This window comes from Cyprinus carpio, chromosome B6 (assembly GCF_018340385.1).
Source record: "Cyprinus carpio isolate SPL01 chromosome B6, ASM1834038v1, whole genome shotgun sequence".
Classification (NCBI taxonomy): Eukaryota; Metazoa; Chordata; class Actinopteri; order Cypriniformes; family Cyprinidae; genus Cyprinus; species Cyprinus carpio.
The window spans coordinates 22,890,931-22,916,846 of record NC_056602.1 but is presented as its reverse complement, the minus strand read 5'-3'; the positions used below and the strand labels follow the sequence as shown (position 1 = coordinate 22,916,846).

General features: G+C 37.3%; 1 protein-coding gene across 4 annotated transcripts in view; it reads left to right on the top strand.

Annotated features, from left to right (window-relative positions):
• The window catches only part of frmd4ba (FERM domain containing 4Ba), a 47,990-nt gene that overhangs the window by 19,850 nt on the left and 2,224 nt on the right, over nucleotides 1-25,916 (top strand). For 2 of the 4 annotated variants that reach the window (XM_042726340.1, XM_042726337.1), the window contains exons 4-23: nucleotides 183-275; nucleotides 516-600; nucleotides 2,442-2,498; nucleotides 2,931-2,953; nucleotides 6,786-6,869; nucleotides 7,692-7,757; nucleotides 8,180-8,237; nucleotides 8,566-8,652; nucleotides 17,322-17,398; nucleotides 18,251-18,386; nucleotides 18,516-18,657; nucleotides 18,747-18,880; nucleotides 18,974-19,090; nucleotides 19,181-19,409; nucleotides 19,728-19,775; nucleotides 19,978-20,110; nucleotides 20,693-20,857; nucleotides 22,484-23,193; nucleotides 23,983-24,103; nucleotides 24,770-24,994. In XM_042726340.1, the coding sequence (XP_042582274.1) occupies nucleotides 183-275; nucleotides 516-600; nucleotides 2,442-2,498; nucleotides 2,931-2,953; nucleotides 6,786-6,869; nucleotides 7,692-7,757; nucleotides 8,180-8,237; nucleotides 8,566-8,652; nucleotides 17,322-17,398; nucleotides 18,251-18,386; nucleotides 18,516-18,657; nucleotides 18,747-18,880; nucleotides 18,974-19,090; nucleotides 19,181-19,409; nucleotides 19,728-19,775; nucleotides 19,978-20,110; nucleotides 20,693-20,857; nucleotides 22,484-23,193; nucleotides 23,983-24,103; nucleotides 24,770-24,992 (2,788 nt within the window). In that variant the 3' untranslated portion in view covers nucleotides 24,993-24,994. The remainder of the gene's footprint in view (nucleotides 1-182; nucleotides 276-515; nucleotides 601-2,441; nucleotides 2,499-2,930; nucleotides 2,954-6,785; nucleotides 6,870-7,691; nucleotides 7,758-8,179; nucleotides 8,238-8,565; nucleotides 8,653-17,321; nucleotides 17,399-18,250; nucleotides 18,387-18,515; nucleotides 18,658-18,746; nucleotides 18,881-18,973; nucleotides 19,091-19,180; nucleotides 19,410-19,727; nucleotides 19,776-19,977; nucleotides 20,111-20,692; nucleotides 20,858-22,483; nucleotides 23,194-23,982; nucleotides 24,104-24,769; nucleotides 24,995-25,916) is intronic. The other 2 variants (XM_042726339.1, XM_042726338.1) reach the window with 1 other exon arrangement.

The window sequence follows — 25,916 nt, the reverse complement described above, 5'->3', positions numbered from 1 at the left end:
TGCCAGTGCTAAGATCCTTTGATCATTCATTCATTCATTCTTTCAGACAAAGCACATTCAGGATCATACACAACATGTGAGGTTATATGATGTAGATCTTACAAATCTTTAAAAGTCATCATTACAGCAGATGTGTGTTTCTTATGTGAAAGTATTCCATTGAACTTATTGCCGTTCATCAGGGGCCAGACGAACTGGCTTCAGCTGGATCGCAGGGTGCTGGACCATGACTTTTCCAAAAAGAGTGGACCTCTTGAGCTCAAATTCCAAGTCAGGTTAGTTCAGATTTACTCATTTGCATGTTGGATGGCTATCCAATAGGGGGCGCCAGCTGCACAGACATGCGGATGCAACTTCAACATGCGAATACAAGATATGCATAGACCAAGAGGAGCGAAGATTTGGCATTGGGATTGACCAAATCTTTTTTCTCTTCATATGCAATGTTTGTTAGTTTCAGTTAATTATAAGAGTAAATTTATGTTCTGCACTGATTGTTGTTGTGTTTTTTGTAGGTTTTACATTGAGAGTGTTGCATATCTGAAAGATGCTACCACCGTTGAACTGTTTTTCAGGAATGCTAAGATATCTGTCTACAATGTAAGTGATCCAAGTATTAAAATCATGTCACAGATCAAAACAACTAATACTGTATAATAATGTACTGTAGTGTTGGTTTCTTATGTTTTCTACCACAATTGTCAATTGAAGTTTTTTTTTTTTTTTTTTTGGTAAGGCTTTAAAAGAGCTTGGCAGGTGGCTTCCATTAAGTTCTTTTTGATTACGGGCTTTTACAGATGACAGCCCTGACACAGCATGATGCTGCTGGGTTGGCTGGCTCCTCTCTAACCTCTTTCCACTATAACAGCTATTATTGAACCACCAAATCTAATTCAGCCCAACACATTTAATAAAGAAAGAAAAGAAGTATGAACTGAACTCACTCTGACAGATTTTCTCAGTTTGTGTCTAAATACATGCTATTGTAAATCACACAATTTCGAAATTAGGGGACGCCATTTGTAGGGACATTCCAAATGAAAGTGATCAACTGAATCCCTTCATGAAGGGCCCTTCCAGAAGTCCGTTAGAGAAGGGAACATGTGATGATCACTTCATGGAAGTGATTTCTATTCGTGATCATGTGATCTTCAGTTAGGAGCTCTTGCAATGCATTTTAAAGCAAAGTTGGGGTTGATTTCGACTTCACATACAAACGTAAGTAGAATAGGCTGATTAAATTTGTCTTTATTTTAATGTGATACAAAGTATTCCCTTAGAAGGGAGTAGGGCATAGGGATGCTCACTTCCGTTTGGATTCACCCACAGTATTTGACTATCTTGTAGCTACAGCTTTGATGCTTTCCACTGCAGCAAAAATGGTGGGAAATACTAATTTTTTTTTTTTATTACTCGAGCCATTTCAAAGTTTTTGTATGTAATTTTATTTAGCATTTTATTTAATATTTTGCATTCACATTTTGATGTAATATAAAATTTATATAAAGTGTGTGTGTGTGTGTGTGTGTGTGTGTGTGTGTATGTATATATATATATATATATATATATATATATATATGTATATATATATATATATAGTATGGCCCTTGAGCCAGTTGAGTAGCGCTGAATTGTTGTATTGAAAAATACACGTATATACAGTAAAGAGTGTCCATTTTGCAACAGTTTATTTTCTATTTAAAGCTTATCATATTTATATATACATTTATTGTTAAAGTAATATATATTTAGCTTTAAATATAAGTAAATATTTGCTAGATTGCTGTTAGTAATCAGCCATTTGTCTGTGTAGGGTAGAATGGTGTGATCCGAGTCCTCACGCGACGCTGCAGATGACGTGGTTGAGTGGTTGAGGGATTTTACTCGTTGCTGTACAGCGACCCCATGTTGACTGATTAAATATCTACTTTTGTAACTGTCGTACTAAAGCCACGAACTTCTATTGTTATTTATTTGAAATTACCCCGGCGCGACCGTGTGGTGAAAACAATTTATTCAAAGTGATAAAGTTTGTTTTTATCATTATTTGCTTTCTAGAGTTAAGTTTTTTTGATGCACGTTGAAACATGAGTGCAGATGATGAACCTGCTCCCAGACTGTACCATGTCATCCTGGGGTGGTCCGAGTTATTTCATTCTGTCATTCCGAATATATTAGTGACTTTTATTGTTTAAAGTGCTAGATTATTGTGTTGTTGTAATAATCTGTTAGTCGTGTAATGATATATTGCGTGTGAGGTAGCTAAAGTGATGTTTTATTGTTAAAAAAAACAACGTCTGTTTACAAAGATGGTGTCGTCCACAGGGGAACCTGTGCTGTGTGGAAACGGTTGGTGGGATAAATAGTTAGATTCGGTGTGTTTACCGAAAGCCGAATGAGTAAAGCGATAGTTTTAACTGCTTCCTTCTTTAAACTTACAGGAAAACATTGAAGTGGAGAGTGAAATCGTTTTTAAGTTAGCCGCATACACTGTTCAGGTGAGTGAGAATTTTTAATACTCTGGATTAAATTTGACAGACTTATGCGAGTCATTTTAATACGCAATTTGTGTGCGAACTATTTTTAAGCTGTTTTACAACTTAACTGGTTACAACTAACGTTACGTGCGTGCTACTGTACGTCTTGTTTTACGCATGAATTTGCATTTATCTTTTCGCTGAACTGTAGCAACTTCCCCTCTTTGCATGTTTGTGTTTGTGCATTGAATGCTTAGGATGCGATTTAAGTTAACTGTAATGATCAACTTTTAATTAAATGGCAAATATCTAATGCAAAGTTTAGAGACTTGTGGTCTGTAGTAAACCCACTCTGGAGTTAAGCTTCTTACCGCATTGACTGAAGACTCAAGCATGTATAAAGGTTCAGTCTGAATGATTCATCAACACAAGCCTTATGTCTCTTTTCTTTAGGAGGCATGCGGAGACTACACAAGGTAAGAAAAGTCTATATACGTCTTGGATTGAAGATTGCATTAGATCGGGGTAATCGACCCCTGAAATATAGATTATTATAAATCTATAAATACATGAGCTATTTAGTCAATTTTTAAGTTTGTTTGGCTCTGAATTATTAATATAAATGGTTCAAAATTATGGCAAAAATGCTGCTATAAGTTTATTTATAAACTAGTAAAAATAAAATATTTTCTGGTTGGCAAGTGAAATGTAACATCCACATGTTTAGGCTGTGTGCCTCAGTGTTGTGTTGTGAATCCAGCCCTAGTTGATCATTTCCAAAGGTACCATTTAATAAGTGAGTAGAACTGGCAGTAAATATATCTGATGTATATGTCCCTGGCTTGGATATTTCTGGACTTAAACCTTAAAAAGGACTCTTGGCATGTGCATTTTGTGTAAGACAGAGCATAATTCAGTTTAGAGATTTTCGTTGTTTATAAATGTTGCCCACTTTCTAAGCACATCACCGTCATCTTACCAGTAGGTATATTACCTAGTTCCTAGTTCTCAGTTCATAAATTTTCAGGAGGTTTACTCCAAATGATTAGTTATTGTAAGTAATGGAATTCTTTGCCTTCTCTGTTAACATGAACTGATCTTGAAGCAGTGAATGGGATGCGTAGGGATAAAGCAACCTGTTAACACAAAAAAAAAATATATAAGGGAGAATTGCTCAGAAAGGTTCAGCATGTGTTGGTCACTCTTTCTCAATAGCCTTGCAGTTCATTATTGGAAAACAAAGCTTGTCCACTATTGGGAACAGAGGTGTGTGTAAACAGTCCCTTTTACTCTGGAAATGTTTACCTTGCAACAAAGACTGCTTTTGTTTAGCAGTGGGGAACTTGTTAAAGACCTTGTAAAATGGCTCGACAAGCTTTGTTTTCTTTCTGTGTTGATTTGTTTTTGTCAAAAAAGGGACATATTGAAACGGTTTTGCATAAAAATGGTAGGTTAGAGTACACAGGTGGCATATTGGAGCTACTTACACTCTGGCCTTTTACATCTATTCTATGTCTGGTACTTCTACAACAGGAAGTGACACATTGGCACTGCTCTTCTTTTCCGTGGAATCGTGTTGATCTCACATGATGTGCATGGTTGATTATATGACAATGAGTAACAGATGTACATTTCATTGTGTGTGTGTGTGTTCTAAATAAATTATATTTCAATAACGATATAATAAATGCATATAAAGAGAGAGAATAAAAAAAAAATGCCTAGTTTGATAAGTGATTAATTTTTTTATGTGTGTTATTGTTTTTAGTTGTTGTTGGCTTTTATTTTTGCTGGCAAATAATTAGGCAGTGCGGTCGAGCAGTTCTGGTAACAGCGTATCATTATTACTGATAGTGTCCTTTTATAGTTTAAGTGGGTTTAGGATACAGCAAGCCTTCAGACCTTCTCTTCCTCTGGTTTCTGTTATTTCCATGTGGATGAAGGCTCCCAGATCTCATAAAGCCTGAGTGGTTGCATTTGGAGGCCCAGGGCTTTAAGTTTATGTAGGAAGTTAGAAGACCCCCACCTCTCTATAAACCTCCTCCTCCTCATCCTCTCCACTGTTAAGACTGTATAGATGTGAGAGGGAGTGGAGACATCTCCTGTTGGCAGACGATAGGGCGTCATGCGGGATGCTGATGTCATCTGTCTGCAGTTTATGTCAGGAGCAACCAAGCGGGGGTTCTCCTAGAAGATCACCCTCCATGTGTCCTAGTTCTGTAGAGAGAATATAGAAAGTTCAGGAAGTGATGCCACTTTTAAAATAAACAGTGAGGACTTTATTAAATACTATTATGATAATCCTTGAAGCAAAAGTTGCTTTCGATTCACGGACTTCAAATGACCCATTTCCCACTGATTTCCTTGCAATGTGGGTAGGTGTATTCTTGAAAAAGCTGACACATGGCTCTAACTCCTCCATGTGTTGCTTGTGCTGGGTTAAGCATTTGCCCGCCTTGCCGACTGTTTGATAGTACAGACAGCATAATGAATTCCAGATTGCTGACAAGGCATTGTGGTCTCAGGGCACCAGCTTACTGTATTTTACCACATCATCAACCCAGCCTGCTAGATTTATACCTTCAAACTTATCGTAAATTGCTGAACCACAGAACCAACTGGCTTGGAATGGAAAGTGCGCCAGGGAATATAGTGGTGCTTTGTCAAGCAAGGCATTAATGGGCTGATAAGCAGGGTTAGAAAGGTTTTACACACTATCAGTTCTGTAACCTATTTCCTTTTGTTTTCAATTATTTTTCTAAGTATTCTGAATCCAATGTTGTGGCTTTACATTGTTTTGTAAAATTAGATCAGTTCTTGTGCTTTGTCTTGAGTAATTGCTTCCTGTAAAAGCAATAATGCCCACTGCACCCTCAAGACAGTTTTGGAAAAGATCAGATCAAAGCTTAGAGCAGATCAGATGTCTGGAAGTCCATGACATGAGGGTTTTCAATAACACTGCTGTCCTGTTTTATGAATTCAGGTATTATGTCTTTTGGTCCATCATGATGGTGCCAGTTTTTTTGTGTAGTTTTGTTGTAGTTAGATGTGTGGCCTCCTAACTCTTGAAGGGATAGTTGACGCAAAAAAAAGTACAATTCTGTCATTGTTAACTCAAACCTCTATGTCTTCCTTTTTTCCATGCAACACCTAAAAAGAAAAGTTTAATAATGCACTAGATGGAGTTTGTCAATGTAATTGCATGCTTTTATTTCACAGAAGAAAGAAATCATACAACTTTGAAAGGGTATTACTTAGTGTTAAAAAATTGAGAACTATTACTTTTAACATGTTTTGTAATTGAACAGCACTTTGCTCTACCTGTATATTCAGGTCGAAGACTTTGACATTGAAGTATATAATAATTTCTTCACTGAGATAAGATGCTATTAGCTCAAGCACTACATCATCACTAACTTCAGCTTGAATTTATAACCTTACATGGGAAAGTTCAGTTTTACATTTACATCTAATCTTTATATATAGGCTCTGAGTAACTATAAAAAGTCAAGCCAAAATGCACATCTCATATTGATATGAAATTTAAACACTGATTGGTTTTAACTGTAAGAGTTGAAGTGGGAGCCCATTTATCTAAAAAGGAATTCCCGCAGGATAATAAAAGATAAAACCAATGTGCTTTTCAAACATCAAGAAGCTCTTAGAAGAAAATATTCAAACATCGGTCTATCAGTGTCATCACTTGTCACCTGACCATTTTATTTCAAAAGAATGATATCTGCTCTCCTCAAACAAACATCGTTATCTCTTAAATCACACTTTGTTTTGTTTATGCTTTATATTCTTTTAGGTTTGCTACTTCATTTTGAAAATATGTCACATTTCAAGGAGATATAAAAAAAAAAACATTAAATCGAAATCAAATCAAAATTAAACAATTTGTTAATTAAAATATCTATTATTTGAGTGTTTTAAGTATCTGTGCTTGACTGTTAATCTTTTTTATTAATTTCTAATACTATTGTTGTTATCATACTGATGTGCTATTTAAAGGTTGTGTTTTGGAAAATATGTTTAAGAAGGTGTTAAATTGTCAGTACATATCTCAGGCCTCACTTTTAATGCCTAAAAAGGACATTGTTTTAAAGATTTTAAACATGAAATGTTTAAAAAGACTTGCCTCAACAAAGATGTTATAGTAATGCTATAGCTTATATACTATAATTCTATCTACGCTACTGCTGTGTTTAGTTTTTATACACTAGCTAGCATATATTTAGCTAGGCCACCTAGTATTTATTTCTGAAGTATTTAATTTTAACATGCTGTTTTTGTTTTAATTTTCAGTGATGAAAGCACAAGATCAGACTTAAAAAAGCTTCCAGCTTTACCCACTGCGGTATTGAAGGAGCACCCATCATTAGCATTCTGGTAAGACTGCATTTTTGTTTTTGTACTAAATAAAGGTAGCTTCTGTAATATGACATTTTTGTGTCAAACACAGTATTCAGTAGGACATGATGTAGGCAGAAACTTGATTGTATCCATCAGGTTTGAATTGATCTTGCAGGTGTAATGTGCAAGCTGCAGCCTGTTAATTTCAAACAAACCTTGTTAATTAACTTGCTTGTTGTTAATGATGCCTGCCCTCTGGCTTGTGTAACCCTAGACGTCTAGATGTCGAAGTCTACCACCTTAAACGGATTGCTGTGGCAGCTTTAATCAATCCCTATTGAGTGTGAGGAGCAAAGACAGTAAACCAGTTAACAGACAGCAATTATTGAAGTGTGTGAGTTGGAATGAGTATGTGAGGAAACAGCTGTGTGTTAGTGCAAGTGTTTAAGAGACAGCTGTGCGAGTGCATGCAAAAGCAGCTGTGAGTTTATATACATAAAAATTGCCTATATATTGTAATTTTATTGGTGTGCGAGTTTCCTGTAATGTTCATCTGACATATTAAATTCCTTTTTGTTGTTTCCTAGTAATAAGTGAATACTTACAATGTGTCTGTGTGTTTGAGGAACCGGTTATTAGAATAATTGCCTCAAACAGTTTGTGTGTGTGTGTGTGTGATTCACAGGACAGCCAGCCAGATGGCATTTCACACATGGGTGCACCTGGTGTAATATCTGACTGGTTAATAGTCTGACTAGCCACGTCATTTAAATGGCACATTCACATGTTGGTCTCATGCTCAATAACTGTTGTGTTGCACTTGTGCGGATGATAACGCTTCTCTCTCTTGTCTTCTAGTGAAGATAAAGTTATCAAGCATTATAAGAAGCTGAAAGGCCTCAGTCGTGGACAGGCTATCATACGGTAAGCACACTAATCATTTATATGTCTTGACATAGACAACTTTAAGGAACGTAGGTACAGGGGCTACAAGTCTGAGCCTGCTGTTCTACCTCTGATAATTGCTCCACGGTTGTTTGTTGAAAGGCAAAACTGCGTAATTAATCATACCACATTAATGATAGTGACTGCCTTCAACGGGTCTAGCCACACTGTGTCACTTTATATTTAGCTCATTGGGAAGAGACAAGGTCATTTCTGTCAACTTGATTTGTGCTGCTGCTTTGATATATTGACATTGTCCCACACTGTGAAAGCACTGAGAGAAATCAATTGTAAGACTGCTGTCAGTGACACATTATAGATGATTTGCTAGGGTTAAATGTTCTTCATCCTTGATGGTTTTGTCTTTTTTTAACTTTCTGTGCTATACTGTTGTTCAACAGGTATCTGACCTTAGTTGAATCCTTGCCTGCATATGGAGTACATTACTACAAAGTGAAGGTGTGTGATTTGATTTATCATGTGATATTTTAGGAAATACAGAACTAGACATAAATACTGAAGCTGCCATAATGAATATGTCCTTTGATTTATGGTTGGTTAAATAATTAACCACTAGTAAAATGTGTGTGGTCTAATTATAAATGTGCTTAGATCATTAGAAATGTCTTTGGAGATCAAACATTGCTGTTAAAATAGCTGCTACTGTATGTGAATGGCTGTGTAGGTTGGACTTATTTGATCTTTTGATTTCACTACCATTGCCAGACAAAGCAGTAATTATGTTTCATTTAAAAAAAAATTAAAAAAAATCTCATCCCTTTCACAGGACAAACAGAGCATACCGTGGTGGCTGGGCATTAGCTACAAAGGCATTGGCCAGTACGACCTGCAAGACAAGCTCAAGCCACGAAAGGTGTGCTTTTTGTTTTGTTAAGCAAGTGCTAAAAGTCACAGTGGTGATAGAAAACATTTTACAGTTCTTCACAGTCATAATTTATGGGTGGGTTCATCTGAAATTCTTAATATTACGATTTTAGACCACCATGGAAAAAGTCTTTCAAATAATTGTATAGCAGTGTGAATGCTACTGAATAAATTTGCAGAAATGTGTGAAGACTGTGATCAGTGTTTCTCACACAAGTATACAGTATGGATATTTCACTGGGGAAACAAATTGGAATATAAATGTTTTATTTTCAGAAAGAAATGTAATACTTTATTTCAGCAAGAATGCATTTATAAAGTTTCAATTAATTTTCATTCTCTTGAACTTTCTATTCATCAAAGAACCTTGAAGAAATGTATTGGTTTCCACAATGATATTAAGCAGCACAACTGTTTTCAACATTGATAATAATAAGGAATGTTTCTTGAGCACCACAGCAGCATATTATGTGCTAATGATTTCTGAAAAATCATGTGTCACTGAGGACTGGAAAAAATGCTGCTGAATTCAGATCTGCCAAAAGATGAAAAATGTAAAAATATATTAAATTAGGCTGGCTACACACTAGAAGATTTTAAGGCCAATTTTAAGGCCGATTTGCAGCCCCGAACGATCAGGGGGTGTGGCCCAATTCAAGGCGTGTCACAAATGATTGTTTATTTGCGACAGTCCTCTATTGTGAGGTGTCATTACGATTATTTATCTGCTCCAGATCGAGATGGAGCGTCCCAGAACTCAAATCATGAATATCAAACATGTTTGATATTTACGACTCTTGATCGGGCTGCCTCTGATGTAATACCCATGGTAGCCAATGAGAGTGAGCAAGCGTCACCTACCGGATGTTGTGTGCTTCTATAGTTGAAACATCTACAAAAATGCCACAAAAGCAGAATACATCACCCATATTCTTTTTTATACTTTGTTTTTCACTGTGAAACAGAACACGCGCTGGGAGAGCCAGCTAACAATGTTGATTGGTCTTCATTCTGTTTTTCTTCTGTAGACACTTTTGATCTCGCGAGTCTACATGATATCTCATGTTACTGTGAAATCATTCCTGCAGTCATCAAGTGTGTGGTCTCGTGGTCTGGTCGAATCATCTAATGTGCATGTTCAGAGGATTATAAGGATCATGTGATAATCAGAGGATTATGTGATATATATATATATATGTGTGTGTGTGTGTATATATATATATATATATATATGTGTATATATATATATATGTGTGTGTGTGTGTATATATATGTGTATATCACATCACAATTACTGCTTTTGCTGTTTATTTGATCAAATATACAACTTTTTTCAAAGAACATTTAAACAAATCTCACATTTCCCAACCTTTTAAATGGTAGTGTACAATTCTTTTTGTGGATATAGTGTGCTGACTACCAAGTGCCTATAAATCTTTCAAATATCTTTCACATTTGATGACTATAAGCTTGAAAATCCAGTTCTTAGTTCTTAGAAGCAGACATTGCGTTAACCCAGTACCTGTGAACACAACAGTATCGGTGTGCCTCTTCTTTAGAAATTTCTTAACTATATTTTTCTGTTCATTGACATTTTTAATGAACATGCTCATTTATCACATTTTTTATCACATGTCTGTTCAATGAGAGATTAGTAACCATTGCTCTTTTTTTATGAGTAGAGCTTCTATATTTCACCCCAGCCTCACTCATTAAAGTGTCTGTTAATTGGCATCCATTACACCAGTGCTTTGTAGGATGCAGTGGGGTGTGTATGTATATTCAGCCCTGTTCTAGAGTGTTAATGGGCATGTCCCACTCTGAAACCCTGCTGCATGGCAGCAATGAACACCAGCCCCTCCCTGTGGAGTGTGTAATTATGCAGCTTCATGAAGAGCAGCGCTGGGTGGCAGGGTGATGTCTGAATGGGGATTGGCTCTGTTGATGGAGCCCCAACTAGCTCTTCTCCTGGCAAAGGCATCTACGGGTGTTACGAGAGTAAACATCTTCCTTTTTATTTCTTCTTTTGTCTCAACAAAAAGGTAATGTGGTGGCACCATAGTACAGTTTTGCTATCACATAGTATCACCAGAGTACATTGATATACACATATGCACAATTTTTCAAGGCACCTTGTACAAAAAGGTAATACATTTGGTTATCTTCTCTCCCATTACCTCCCTCTCCTTTTTGTGTCTCCTCCCTCCTCCTCCCTCTCTTTTTAAAAGTACACTTGGCCCTGTCAGAGTGCAACCCATCATCTGGCCAGTATTGATTGTGCTTCCTGCCAAAGAGGGCAGTCTTTGTGTCCACCCGCCCCCCAATCTTCTTCCAGAATGCCAAGCTCATTATGCAAATCTGACCGTCATTGTGCGTTTCACTCAGCCCTGACAATTGATCAAGCAATAAACACAATTAGCTTAGCAGGGGTCCATAGAGGAGAGCGAGGGGTCTCGCGGCTATAACTCCTCAACATGCGAGAGCTGTTGGGGGTCTGCAGTATTAAAAGCTCTGAAACGTTTTGTCTGATCTTTCCCGGGCTCTGAACTGATGCCCTGTCAAAGAAGTAAACAAAGTGTATTTTATATTATTCCTGATAAAGATAAGTTTGAAATATCAAAACTCCTGTCATTAGTTTGTCCCTAGTTTTAGTATGGGGAAGTTGCTTAAAGATCAGACACAGGCAGATGACAGTTAATAAATTTTTATTGTTTACATTGTGTTTATATTAAATTATGTGCTCTTGTATGTTAGCTTATATCATTGGGTCATCCAGTAAAGGAGGGGTTTTCAGACATTTTGATGCCAAGGAAATATGATCTCCTTGCAAGGGACCACCTTGCCAAAAATTAAAGATGACAATATAGTTACAATTATCACAACTAGGGATGTCAATTTTAGTTTATATCCGTGATCGATTGTTGTTTAAGTTAACGATCAATTAATCAATTAATAGTTAACCTTAATGCTGCAAAATTTGTCTATTGTAGCGGCACCCAGTCACCAGCATGACAGGATGTGCACTCAAAAAAAAAAAATATATATATATACACTTTCTCACCTGATTTAAAGGGGTTTTAGTCTGAATAAAATGCTAGTAGCAGGATTATAAAATGGGATTATGATCATTTGATATAATGAAGAGAGCACCGCCGTACGTTTGAGATCATTTTACTTTGTTGGCTGTTTCCCGGCACAGAGGCCGCTAACCGCGCCTCTTTAAATGGTTTCGTGGTGCTCGTTGTTGTATTTTAAAATGCAATTGCAATGTTTTCAACTGACATTATGGCATTTAAAATAGAATTATCCCGTACGTAACTGTGGCACTTGTGGCTGTGCTGCACAGTCAGTGAACTGCTTCCATCAGCGATGCTGCAGCAAAACACACTGTTGTTGCTCACCTGAAACATTTTTATGTGAGTATTATGACCAGTACTTAATACAGCTGAAACAAAAAACTCAATTTTTGGAGTAAGATATAATCCACAAAAGTGTTTATTTTTATTTTTGCACACTTATTTGTGCTTTTGTAAAATAAAGCAAACAAACAGAATGCGCGTTGTCATCCTTTCGTTTCCGTGAACTTGTTTATGGAGTGCCACGCCAAACTTCTGTTTTAAATCTGTTAGCTTAATTATTTAAGTCAGATATATTTAGCTTTTTTTCCCTTTTTTTTTATGAAAAAAAAAAAAATTGTTATTATTTTAGGCCTATTACTTACACAGGCTGCATTTTCCTTAAAGCATCCCATTTTGTCCCAGGGCTTGAAAACTAGGCTGTGCCCTAGGCTAGTTAGGTCCATGCAGAAACTTGTGAATGATGCTCTTATAGTTGTGGCATCATCGTTTAGTTACATCATTGAATGCTCTGGGAAAACGTATTGTCTGTGTCGGTAACAGTGCCTTTTAATTGCTGTTTTGAATCAGCAATTATTTATTTACAAATTATAAGTTCTGACAAGTGTGGTATAAAAAATTTGTTTATTAAATGAATAATTTGTTAGCTGGAAAATGTTACATCGCGACCATGCTTTGGATGCCGTTCGAGCTCATACATTTACACGGCTTTGTTCTGGTTTGCCGGGTTGGTCATGAATTTCCACAAATTCAATCATATTTAGGCATTGTTTCTTTTCCTAAATCCTCACCATCTAACCCTTTAATTTAGCAGGTTTATTTTATTGTCATAAACTTTTAATCGCTGTTTTTGCATCTCTTACTGTGGTAAACATGCGGGAAGGGAAATAAAAGATTTCATGGCCATGAATTAAGAATTCGTTCGATTTATTAATTTGTCCCCTCATTTTAGTTCAATCATGGGTTAAGGAACACAAATTAATGAAACATGGACAGTGGCCACAAATTAATAAGTCGTAGGAATGAATTAACAAGTTGTAGGAATGAATCTAGCCTATCTGTCCTGTGTCCTGCAGCTATGCAAAGTGCAGAGCCCAAAATGAAACAATTATCTGGGGAAATGACTTAGCTACTACATTTCAACTGCTTTCCATGTTGAAGAACTTTATGTTGTTTCTATTTTAATGTACTTTTAAAGTTTAAATCACATAAAAGGTTAATTTGTACATTATGAATGAATGATGATGCATTTATATACTGTCAGCGTCACTCACAGCCGCTTGCACATGTTTTGCGCATGAGCCACAGGCAGCCCAAAATTAAAAAGCCATAGCTTTAATCGATTGCATCTCTAATCGGCAATTAATTGATCCTCGATTAATCGTTGACATTCCTAATCACAACCCATTTCGATTTTGTGGAAAAAATGTGTGATATCATAACGATAACCTGTTGTTTGCAAAATAAAGTAAATTCATTTTTTAAAAAGGTGCACTAAAGCCAAAGAAAATGAATGCAGTATTATATGGAAAATACTGACTTTATATTGTACTGACCATTTATTAAAAACCACTCTGAGGATCCTAACAACCGTATAGCAACACCCCAGCAAGGTGGTGAGATTTGCATATGCAAACATCACTGATATTTCTTTCTAAACTGGTTTTACTGTTTATTTATGGTTATGTCCAGAGGATTTTGTCTGTATGAGTGTCTTGTGTCTGAGAGAGGGTGATGCAGAATATGATGAAATATTATGCCCCTTACCATACTGTGATGCTATGTGTCCCGGCTCGACAAGACAAAACCAATAAAACCCATTACAAACTGTCATTTTTTACAATGGGGGGTATTGCGATGACTTACACTGTCTTTTTACGGGTATTGCGCATATTGCGCTGCATAAACATAAAACCATGTCTGCATTTGTGATTGGAGAATCGACAAACAACAAGAGCTACTCTACACTGCTCAAAACTTGCGTTTGTTTAATTATGAAATGTACTTGCAGACTGTGAGTCAGAAGTGCCAGAATATCTTTGCAAACTTGGAATTGCCCCGCTTTATAGAAACAGACACCGACATCGTAGGCTACTCTCACAGGAAATAGTCCTTGTCCTCCCCAAAATGCGCTGCAAACACCTGAATATTTGGGTTGAACTGTTCCGGAAGAGTGTTGTAAATACAACTTAACCACTGATTTCTAGTTGTGTCCTCTTTTGGAAGGCCAAACAAAGTAGCTTCGCTTTCACAATGAAACACAGCATCTCGACAACATGGCGCCAGCGGCAACAGCGAGAGTAAAAGTTACGCCTTCTTTCTTTGCGTGAACATTTGGGTGACGATATGCAGATCTTCCCACATCGTGACGCAGACCTGGGGGCCTGTTAGAATGAGGTGTTTTTTGGAGAGCGTGACTGACTCTTAATTTTTATAAAGAATATCTCTCTGGATTTGAGACTTTACTGCAACTTTACAGATCTTCTTTATGCACCAAGAGCTTGTAACACTCCACATAGAAAGAAAAAATTAAAATAGCATCATATGACCCCTTTTAAAAAAAAAAATGCCTTACCTTCTGAAGAGTTGTTCTCTTTCACTTAAATCTGTGCTTTCGTTTTAAGTGTAATGTTTTGTGGCAAAGTTCATACAGTCAGTGTGACAGTCCAGACCATACAAGTTGCAGTTCCATTTAAAAAGCATGGGTTTACAAAACTATGTGCTTTTAAGTCCTGAGAATTGTGAACAAGTCATTTTGGTTATAGAATGCAGTTTTCACTCTCATCATATATATGTGTTTGTATAACTTTATCTAAACTCCAAAAAAGGACTGATAACCATATTCCGCTACTGTGTGAACGCAGCCAGTCTTGAGGGTGTGTTCATATTCACAACATATTTCTTCACTGCATCATCATTAGCCCAATGACTTGGAAGACGTTAAGGTGTGTACGATTATAAAATACTACTTTGACGCATCAAGATTAAGCATGAGCTGCATTTTAGATTAGTGTAAATTGAATCCATTAGTATTGATACTATTGCTAAAGGAATTGGTGTCACATGCGACAGTTACATCAGGATCAGTGATACTTAAAAAATACATTATCTGAAGGATTTGGGTCAGCATGTTTACCACCCTAAAAAAAAAATTATTTTAATTTAACTGTCATTTTTTGTATTAATTAGTATTTTAATTTATTTTTGTTTAACTTAATAATCTGTTTTTATTTTGTTCATTTAATTTAATTACATTTTGTTTTAATTCTTAACATCTGCAGATTTCCTAGATTTGCCTGACTGTCTTGCTTTATCAGTCTGAGGTGTTGAAGATTGTTCCCATTGTCTTTCCATTTGCATGCTCTCTCATTTGCCTTCAGACTTCCCTTATCAGTCATTTAACTGTCTAAAAGAATTATGCTGAAAAGCTTGTCTCGCTCAGCTTTTTAAACTGCTGCCGTTAGTAGATTGTTGAGAATGCTTTTGTCGTTCAATTAGCTGATTTTACACATTTCAGAGTCGTAAGAAATGCATTATAATGTGTTATCATCACATGTTCTGGTAATAAGATAATGGCTTGACAAAAGTCATGTTTTTGTGTCAATTGTGTGTTTATGCTGCTAATTTTGAGTGATCAGTACCACCTTTTGACTTCAACATATAAAGTAGTATATATTTGTAGTTATTTTTGTCTAATGTCAAAGAAAGGTCAGGAAACTTTCATGTTGTCAGATAGTGAGACATTCCCTGTTGTCGTCGCATCAGCTATTCAGTCACTATGAGAGAGGCATGCGGTTTTCACCAGGAGGTGAAGAGTGCCATGGCCAGCCATTAATGATTACAAGAAAGTAGTAGATTCCTGGCATATTTGGCATGGGAAACGTAAGAGAATGAGCATCCAAACCAACGGGTGAAGGATTATGATTAAGACTGTAAAAATGAGACACGCCAGGAGAAGGAACATGGATTAATGAATAGCTATAGAAGGGTGTTCATTATGATCAATGCTCCAAATCCCCTCCTAAAACGGAACAACAGGAATAACATTCTATGTGTGTGTATTTCAGAGAGCGTAACCTGTTTGTCTGGTTTGACAAAGACAGGAATCGGGTATCAGAGTAAGAGGGAGGTGACCGCAGAGAAAGAATGAAGTTGTGAACGTGAAGGTTTAATTACATGTGTGAGTTAGAGTTTCACAGATATGATTGCATAGTCTGCAGACGGAAACGGAGAGAGACACTAATACTTGAAGAGAAGTCTAGCTCAAGGTGGGTAAGGGCAAAGTGAACTGCTAGTGATGTCATAGGAAGGGGGAGGGAAGGGGCGGGGCTCAATCGCCTGAACCTCTTGCAACACCTTTTGGTCTCTTCGAAAGCACACAAGAGAGTATTGTTCGAGGAAGCCACAACCCTGTGGGAAACTTTAGATCAGGACTATACTGAACCTGTCCAGCTATCCAGGGACTTTAAAGGCTTACTAACTGAACTGGTAAGGTCCATTTTTTTTAGATCTCTGAAATTAGAATAAGTTGTCATTATTCATTTTGTTGTTATTGATCATAACTGTCAGAAATATGTCAAGTTCTAATATGCTCTCGGCAGTCAAATCTTCTGTGTGATCCATGCTCGGATCATATTGTTCCTGTGTGTATTACTCAGAGCTGCATTTGAGCAGTACCTGGTGGGAAGCGTTTATTAACATTCCTGGCAAATCCTCACCCCTGCACGCTCATAGTAGTTGGATATTGTACTTTCCCTGCCCTAAGCTGGGACGATCTGTTATGGAGCTCTGGAATTAAGGTCTGAAAGGACATTTCTCATGAATGATAGCTGTCTTGGCCATGCTTTTACCACAAACCTGTTTTTCAGTGCGAATTTGATAACAAGTTGTGAGCTCAGTGGACGGTTTGCTTCTGTAGTGCTTTGATTGTATTGGCTTCATACCCAAAGCAACTGTCTTGTGCTTCCAGCTAAATATATCAATATCCCTATACTGATGTAGTGATGTTTTTGTGAGTGATTTCAGAGTATAGTGTTTCTAGGAGGGAATTAAAATATATTTTTCTTGGTTTGACAGAGAACGCAAAAAAAAAATAAAAACTGTAAATGCTAGAATACAGGGATGTAAATGCTCTTAGTGGGTGAATCTCACAAAGAAATATCTAGATCATAGAAATTAGCGCAAATCCTGTTTGTAGGACTTTTTAAGATATTTTCATAACTTTCCGCGTAACAGTATTAGTTCCTGTCAATATAGTTGTCCAAAATAGTTCCTGTCTAACTCATTTCCTTTTTCTTTGTAGCTCTTTCTGTGGAAACAGCTTGAAAACCTGTATTTCCGAGAGAAGAAGTTTGCCGTAGAGGTCAATGACCCTCAGAGGTGAGAGAACAAGATAAATCAGTCACACTTTATTTTAAGGTCCAATTCTCACTATTAACAAACCATTAACTATGACTTTTGCTGCAATAAGCTCATAATTTGCTGCTTATTAATAGTTAAGGTAAGGTAGCTGTTCATTTTATATATTGGGTAGGATTAGGGATGTAGAATGTGGTCATGCAGAATGCGCTTTATAAGTACTAATAATCAGCCAGTATGTTAATAATAGGCATGCTAATAAGCAATTAGTTAATAGTGAGAATTGGTCCTTATACTAAAATGTTAATAATACATCTACAATAGTTCATGTCTTGATATACATTTTCCATGTTATCAACCTGAATGAAACTGGCTGAAGCACTCAGTGAGCATGGTTTGTGATTTGCTAAGCATTATTTCTTTACTTATAGACTATAGGATGTGGCCTTTGAATAGACTAAGTAAATGTTAGCAATGCAAAGCCTTTTGACGTAGCTGATGTGTTTCCAACGGTGAACTGCAGCAGTGAAGCAATCGGTCACTTCACGCTGCAGTAGTAATACAGTTTAGGCTTGCTCTGTAAACAAAGATGATATCACACAGGACATTGTGCCACAGTGTCACTGACCTCCTTTATAGTCAGTCGGTATTATATATCAGGTAACCTGAAAACTGCTTCATGTGGTGACATCTATTTATTTGGATATAAAAAGCTATTTAGTTTGAATCAGCCTGACTACTTTTTATTGTCATTATTAAATGTAGAGTCACTGAATGTTTTTACTGTTCTATCTTATCATTTAAAGGATTACTGTTACAGCATAGGATAAAATGCGTTGTTTGGCTTCAGTGTGCACATGTGTTAATCCACAGAACAACTTCTAGACGCACATTTGGTCAATCTGGTCAGGTCATCTACGCGTGGTATGCCAGCCATTCTCTGATCAAAACCATCTGGGTGATGGCCATCAGCCAACACCAGTTCTACCTGGACCGCAAACAGAGTAAAGTGAGTGTATATTTGTGCATCTTTAATAATTATTATTGCACAAATCATTGCTTTGTTTCTAGGCCGAGAGCATGCAAAAGTAATTGAGATCCTGTAATAACCTTTTTTTTGTTTTTTACATACCTAAAGGCTAAAATAACTACAGCAAGAAGTTTGGGTGATATTGCCATGGATCTCACAGAGACTGGTGCTCCAAGGAACAGTAAGCTGGTCAGCATGGAGAGTAAAGACAAGCTCATCATGGCCAGCAATGGAAGTTTGGTCTCTTCCAGTAAGACTCTTCTCCCATTCCAAAAACAGCTTAACTAGCTTGTCATTCGTACCGATGTCGTGATTGAACTTGCTTTTGCTTTCATTTAGATTCTGGAGACAATGAAGTGAATGAGGAACAGAAGAAAGAGAAGATTGCAGAACTGAAGAGCAAACAGGAGAACATAAAAAAAATTCTGGCACTCAAGGAAGAAGAGCTGAAGAAAATGTGCCTCCGGGAAGCTGTAAGTGGCTTGTCATATTTCCATATGCTCTTTCAACCATGTCAGTTTAAACAGTCATATCTTAAGTTTTTCTTTGCTTTCTCTTTTTATCAGGAGTTGACTGGTGTGTTACCTAAGGAGTATCCTCTGGCACCAGGAGAAAAGCCCCCTAATGTTCGAAGGCGCGTGGGAACTGCTTTCAAATTGGATGACCTTTTCCCTTATGATGCGGTAGGCTGCCTCAATTGCTTTTCTCAGAAATAATGCAAGAACTGCTTGATTTTGTGTACTTCTTTGCTAATTAAATTTTTTTCCTTGCAGGATCCTCATTTAAGAAATTTGGAGAGCTGCTTTGCGCTCCAGAAGAAGATTGTGGAGGCAGCGAAAAAACTTGCCTATGAAAATGAGCTCTGTAAAACTGTGAAGAAGAAACGCAGGAGGAACCTTTTGGATGCTACCAAAAAACTCCAGGAGATTGAAAATCAGATTAATGATTACAGAGTGAAGATCGGCAAGGAGCCCACGCAAAGAGCTTCCGTCATCATCGCTGGTGCATATCTGGTTTAATTATTAGTCATTATATATATATATATATATATATATATATATATATATATATATATATATATATATATATATATATATATATATATATATATATATATATATATATATATATATATATATATATATATATATATATGTGCATATGCATGGTTATACAGTGAAAGTAAAGTTGCACTGTGTTGACAGTCAAGGTTTGATGCTTCACTTGTGATGAGCTAATGTTTTATGTTATGTAGAAGTAATGGATCGTGCCAGCAAGGAAATAATACACGCAGAACTATAATCTCTCTTGTTGTTGCAGATCATGTGAACCTTGACAGCCTTTCTGACTGCTTGAATTTGGAAGATGGTGAGTAATGCTATAAATAATGAAGTAATGTAAAAGTTTATACTGTCACTTTTACGGTCAATTTAATGCATCCTTGCTGAATAAAATTTCAAAAGTATTCATCAAACATTTGAACAGTAGTGTATAAACACCTTTGCTACTTATCTCTGCAGGCTAGACTAGGTGGCTACCCTCTTAAACTTGTTCATTTGTTTTGTCTTAGACGAGCCATCGCAGAGACAACGTTCACGTTCAGTGCAGTATTCTCCACGTCCCAACTCGTCAAACTCCTTTGCTGCATCATACCATTCAGATCACATAGATCACGCCAATGATGACTACCAGGACTGCAGCAGGTGAGAGTCCTGCCAACCACAGCTCTTCGGGATTAAGCTTGAGCACTTCTTACATTTCCCTGCCTATGGCTGCTGTTTGCTTTTGTGCTGTTGAGCTAGTAGAGACCTGCGAACAAGGCATTCCAGCCTTCCCTTGCCTCCACTTCTTTCTTCACAATCTCCTCTTATCAGCCCAAACACTCCCAGTGTTAAAAATAGTGCCCCAGGAATAAGCATGTCACTGCTTGACTGCAAAAACTCCAGCAATAATCACAAAGTGGGGGCGGAAGGGGCATAAGCAGGAAAGCTGCTCTGGAAAATCTCACAGGAACAACGGGCATTAATAGAATGTGCTGGTGTGGTGGAAGTTCATTGGGGCCAGACGACTGAAATCTGTCTGTAATATGATATGGGATTCAGTCGTTTGCTATTTAATCCTTTGTTCCTCAAAAACCATTGAGCTTTTGTATTAGATTTAACTAGGTACAAGGGTGGCATGCCGTGAAAAGTTTTTGTGTACTTACTTTAAGGTTTTGTGTGCAGTAAGAACACCACCCATGAAGGAAGTTTGGTTTGATAAAGCATTGTTCTTATCTGTGTTCAATTAAATTATGGTGAAGTCCAAGAACCTGTGGCCTATATACATGGAGATGCCTTATCGACACACAGCAGTCCTTACCGTCTACCCTCTCGCCAACCATGTGACTCGCGGAGCATGCCCCCCACCCCTCAACTTCCCCGCAACGCCTACAGCAGCATCCAGCTCAGGTACAGAACACAATGGACCCCTCTTCATCACCCGCCTACTAGTGTGACCCTTGAATGACATTTAGTAAGGAATAAACACAGTGTTCCCACATTCATGGAAAACATGTAAATGTCAGGGATTTCCAGGCTTAGAAAATTGAAAGAAAAACTCATGGAAAACTAATTTTTTAGTTTTGCTCTGTCCTGAAATATTTATTTGCCTAGATATGGTGTTCAGGGTTCCCACGGTTTGTGAATCTGAAAAAAAGAATTCAGGGCCCTGGAAAATTTTTGAAAATAAACATACATTGACACAGGTCCTTGAAAGTACTTGAATTTATTTTGTGCAAGAAGTTTTCTGGAAAAAATTCCATATTATTCTCTCTGGTCCGCTAATGTGTTATTTCGCCAACACTTTGTGGCCAATGCGTACTAGCTTGCTTGATTTACATTAGTTAGGCACATTTATGCATTACATTAAGTGTTTTCCACGTGAGGTACTTTGTGTTGTACATTGCCATGACGTTAGAGTGACCATATTTCCTCTTTTTCCCATGACATGTCCTCTTTTTGGACCTAAAAAAATGCCTCCAGCCGGGATTTTTGAATCGCCCAAAATGTTGGAGATTCAGCTCGTGTTGAATGCAGGGTTGCCAAGTCTGCATTTTTTCCCTATGGCTACTTTTAAACTGTTAATGGGTTGATTTTTCCCCCGTGGGTTAAAGGTTTCTTGTGTTGGTTGGATTACATTTGACTGAAATGCTTGTATTGAAACATTTTGCATTCTGCCTATGATAAAACTGTGCTAGATGTTAAGTTTTGTGAAGGAGGGCCACTGGTAGGAAGCTTTTTAGCTGTTTATGATCAATATGCATAACAGTAACTGTAAAATATGTATTTTAGGTATGGAAATGACATTTTCGGTTTTGATGTTTGGGATATGGTCATTGCACTACTTTGGGCACTACTTTAACCACCAACCAACCACACAACACCCTCCCGCCCCACCCACACCCACTGTCCTCTTTTTGGAAAACTAAAATATGGTCACCCTTACATGACAAAAACTTAAAAGCATCTTCATATATGTTAAAACTTCTGGTTACATGAGCCTAAGCTCTTTAAATTTGTAATCAAACAAATCATGTAAATTCAAACAAATAAATTTCTTCAGTTTTATCCAAAACAGAATTACAACAAATAGAATATCAGATCTCTGTCGTTAAAACTTCTGGTTGAATAAGCATGTCACTGCTTGACTGCAAAAACTCCAGCAATAATCACAAAGTGGGGGCGGAAGGGGCATATGCAGGAAAGCTGCTCTGGAAAATCTCACAGGAACAACGGGCATTAATAGAATGTGCTGGTGTGGTGGAAGTTCATTGGGGCCAACATGGCCAAAAATAAATGCAAAAAAAAAAAGATTTTTTGCATAGCTGTGTTTGAGACATGTAAACTGTAACAATGTACCTTACAAGATAACACGAAGTACCCTCACTCTCACTTGAAATCTGTCCCCACATCAATTCCTTGAATTTGAGGGTATTGGACCTGGAAAGTCCTTGACATGTCCTTGAATTTGAAGTTAATCAAAAATATGATTTTGAAAATGTTTTCACAAATTATTTTGCTTCTTCCTGCATGCAGCACTCATTTTCGGCAACGCAGCGGCAGTCTGGAATCTCAGTCACAGTTCCTTACGGAAAGCGAGCCATCCGAGCCTGTCTTCACCATCTCTCCTCCTCGCCGTAGCAATAGCACTGAGATACTTGATGATGGTTCCTCCTACACCAGCCAATCCAGTGTGGAGTACTCTGTACCCGGCTGCCATTCCCGTGCTAAAAACCGCCATCGGCGGAGGCAGGGTAACATATATGCCAACACGGGCAGCATGCCTAACCTAGCACAAAACGAGACACGGGGTTATACACCCCAACCTCCGCAACAACCAACCACCACAGCCTATTACGTTACTGGATATCCACGGTACATCGAACCTGAGGTGTACCCTAATGGACCGTACATGTACGAGACTGAGATGGAAGGACACTATAATGTTAACCCGTCCTACTACAGACATGACCCTCATGGGAACTATGGCCAGGATGAGATCGACGGTTTGGCTCATAACCTTTATGCTACATTAAGGCCGTCAAGGAACCGTCCTCCATCCAGGAATGAGAATATTGTCAAAAACATGCAAAGGGCTGAAGTGGTGGAACACTTGCGTGGTTGGTACAACCGACAGCACAGACAACAAGGGTATGATACCTACAGGGGACCGCAGCAGAACCTGGGCTACAGGACCATGTCATCGAGTTACGTACGCAGTGACAGTACTACTTCCTACTCGACAGGTGAGAAATGTTGCATAAAAATGCTACCGTGCATTTCCTCATGTTCTTCTGATGTCAATCAGTGAATCTCACAATGACACATTTTAACTCAATCAAAAGAAAAAAATACAGAAATTATTAATAAAAAAGCCTGGTTTAGGACCATTACGTTTGTTTGCATTGCAACATTATTATCAGGACAGTATATCAGTAATGTAATACAAGATTCAAGATTATTTTATTTATCCCCAGGGAAATTTGTCTTGGACATAAAGACTGCCACATACAAGAATACATAAAGTACTTGTATGTGACAGCCTACAAGAAATTTTGCCTTTATTATGTTTCAGACAGATAAGAGCTGACAGGAAGTTAAGTAGGAGAGAAGGGGGGTGGGATTAGGAAAGGTGCTCGAGTTGGCATTCAAACTTGGGACGCCTGTAGCACAATGGCACTTTATGTTGGCGCACTGCCCACGAGGCTAGTCGCAGAGAGTATTTTTTAAATAAAACAAATGTATATATATAAATTCAGTTTTACATCAGAAATTGTCTTTACAATTTTGACATGCCATTTATATATTATTCAATTTGAAATTTGAATTCAATTATTCAATCTAAACTTTATTTATCTTTGTTTATCTACCATAACAGTCAGATATCATCAACAGCCATTTAATTACCCAAGCCAGTCTAAACCCTTGAGTGTTTTTTGTACTGTCTTGAGTAATTTTTCTTCTCTCTTGAAAAGTAATGTTATCTGCATGAGGTTCTCCTTCATTAATTTCCTTCTATCTAAATTTCATCGCAGTGGGTTCGGGAAACTGGCACGGTCGACCAGTTATGGCAATGTCAGACTACAATATGCCTCCCGCACACCATCAGTCCTACGGCTACAACACTGTCCATTACAGCCAACCGTTACACAGCAGGTACGACTCTTCTGTGCTCCATCGTCCTTTACTGATTACCTCATTAGCCTTTATCTGAACCGTCTTAACTAGAATTAAACACTACCATCACAATGCCATGCCAAGAAACTCATTACTGCGTTGGGTCTGTAGTGTTTCACTATAAAAAAGGTGAAAAATCTCATAGACCTACATTGAATGAGGGTTCCAATCCATATAACAGAAGCTTGGGTGGGCCTTTTGACTTAGCCAGTAAGCGTCCAACAAGAATACCCTGTAAAACACCCTTTATTTTAGATTTTTACTTTTTCAAAGAAAATTCTAGTTTGGATAATGTATCATTTTCTTTTATGATGTTTGCAAAAGTGTACAAAATCTGTTACTGGGGTGGTACCCTTTCAAAGTGTATTAATATGTAAAAATGTTGGTACCAATTTGTATATTTTAGGTATGGATACATAACTTTAAGGTGCTAATATGCACCTTTCAGGGGTAAATTTGGTACAGGGTCCCATCCCAGTAACAGCTTTTTTCTGGGTGTGTTTAGCTAATATGTTACAGTTAATTATCGGCATGTTCTAGCTAATAGCTTGCCTGACACCATGCATCTGGTTAATTCTGCAGGAGCGCTGGTGCGGTACCTGCTCTCACGCTTTGTTCTCCCTATGACCGTTCTTTCCCTCACAGAGGCTCCAGCTCGCACTCTAAACGTTCTTGGCACGGCCCCACCAGCCCTCAGTACTATCCTCCTCATTTCTCCCAAGATTGCTCTTCCTCTCTCTCTCCTCCTCCTCTTCCTTCTTCCTCCTCTTGCTATCAGATGAAGCAGATGGGTTTGTCCCCGCCTCAAACTGGTGGTGCAAGACATGCAAGAGTTAATAAAGCTTCATTTGCTAAGTGTAGCCCTTGATAGTAAGTAAAGCGGCAGCCGTGTGGGGTTGCTCTGTCTGTGCTCAGCGTGACTTGTTGTTTAGTCAGCGTCTCAGGATGTCTGGCTCGTTGTGTGTTGTAAAAGTACAACTGCATGGCTTCCTTTTAAATGTGCTGGTGTTTCTTCAAGCAACCTTTAAAGGAATAGTTCACACTTGTGTGCTCACCCTTATATTGTTCCAAACGAGTTTAGAGATTGTGTCAAGCGTCCATATGTACCCATACAACTTTTTCTTTTTTATTCCATGTCTTTTGAAGCCATTGTATTGCTCACAAACTTTAACATTTTTAAGGGTTTTATGAGTCATTAATTAGATTTTTTAGTTATTTTTATCAGTTTTTTTTTAAGAAGGTAAAACTAAGTGACAATAAATACATCAAAATAGGATGCTTTACATTGATCAAAAGTGACAATAAATACATTTATAATGTTAATATTTCTATTTCTAACGTGATTTTTATTTTTCAATTTATTTGGTTTCAACGTGATAACAAGAAATGTTTCTTGAGCACCAAATCAGCACATTAGAATGATTTCTGAAGGATCATATGACACTGAAAATGGCTGCTGAAAATTAAGATCACAAGAACATTAAAATTAAATAAAAATAGTAATATATTCCACAGTGTTACAGTTTTTACTCTTTTGATCAAATAAATGCAGCCTCGGTAAAAATATATAGAGAATTTTTATATGTAACGTTTTATATTTATTATACATGATCAATAATAATATATCAAATATTACATTTTCTTTATATAGAAACGGAAAATAGCTGATATAATAATTACACAGGAAAATATACAGGACCCTTTTGCTGAAAAGTGAGCCAAAAATTGTATCTAGTTTCCATAACTTTCACATATTAAAAACCAAATGTTTTAAGGCAAAAAAATGATATAT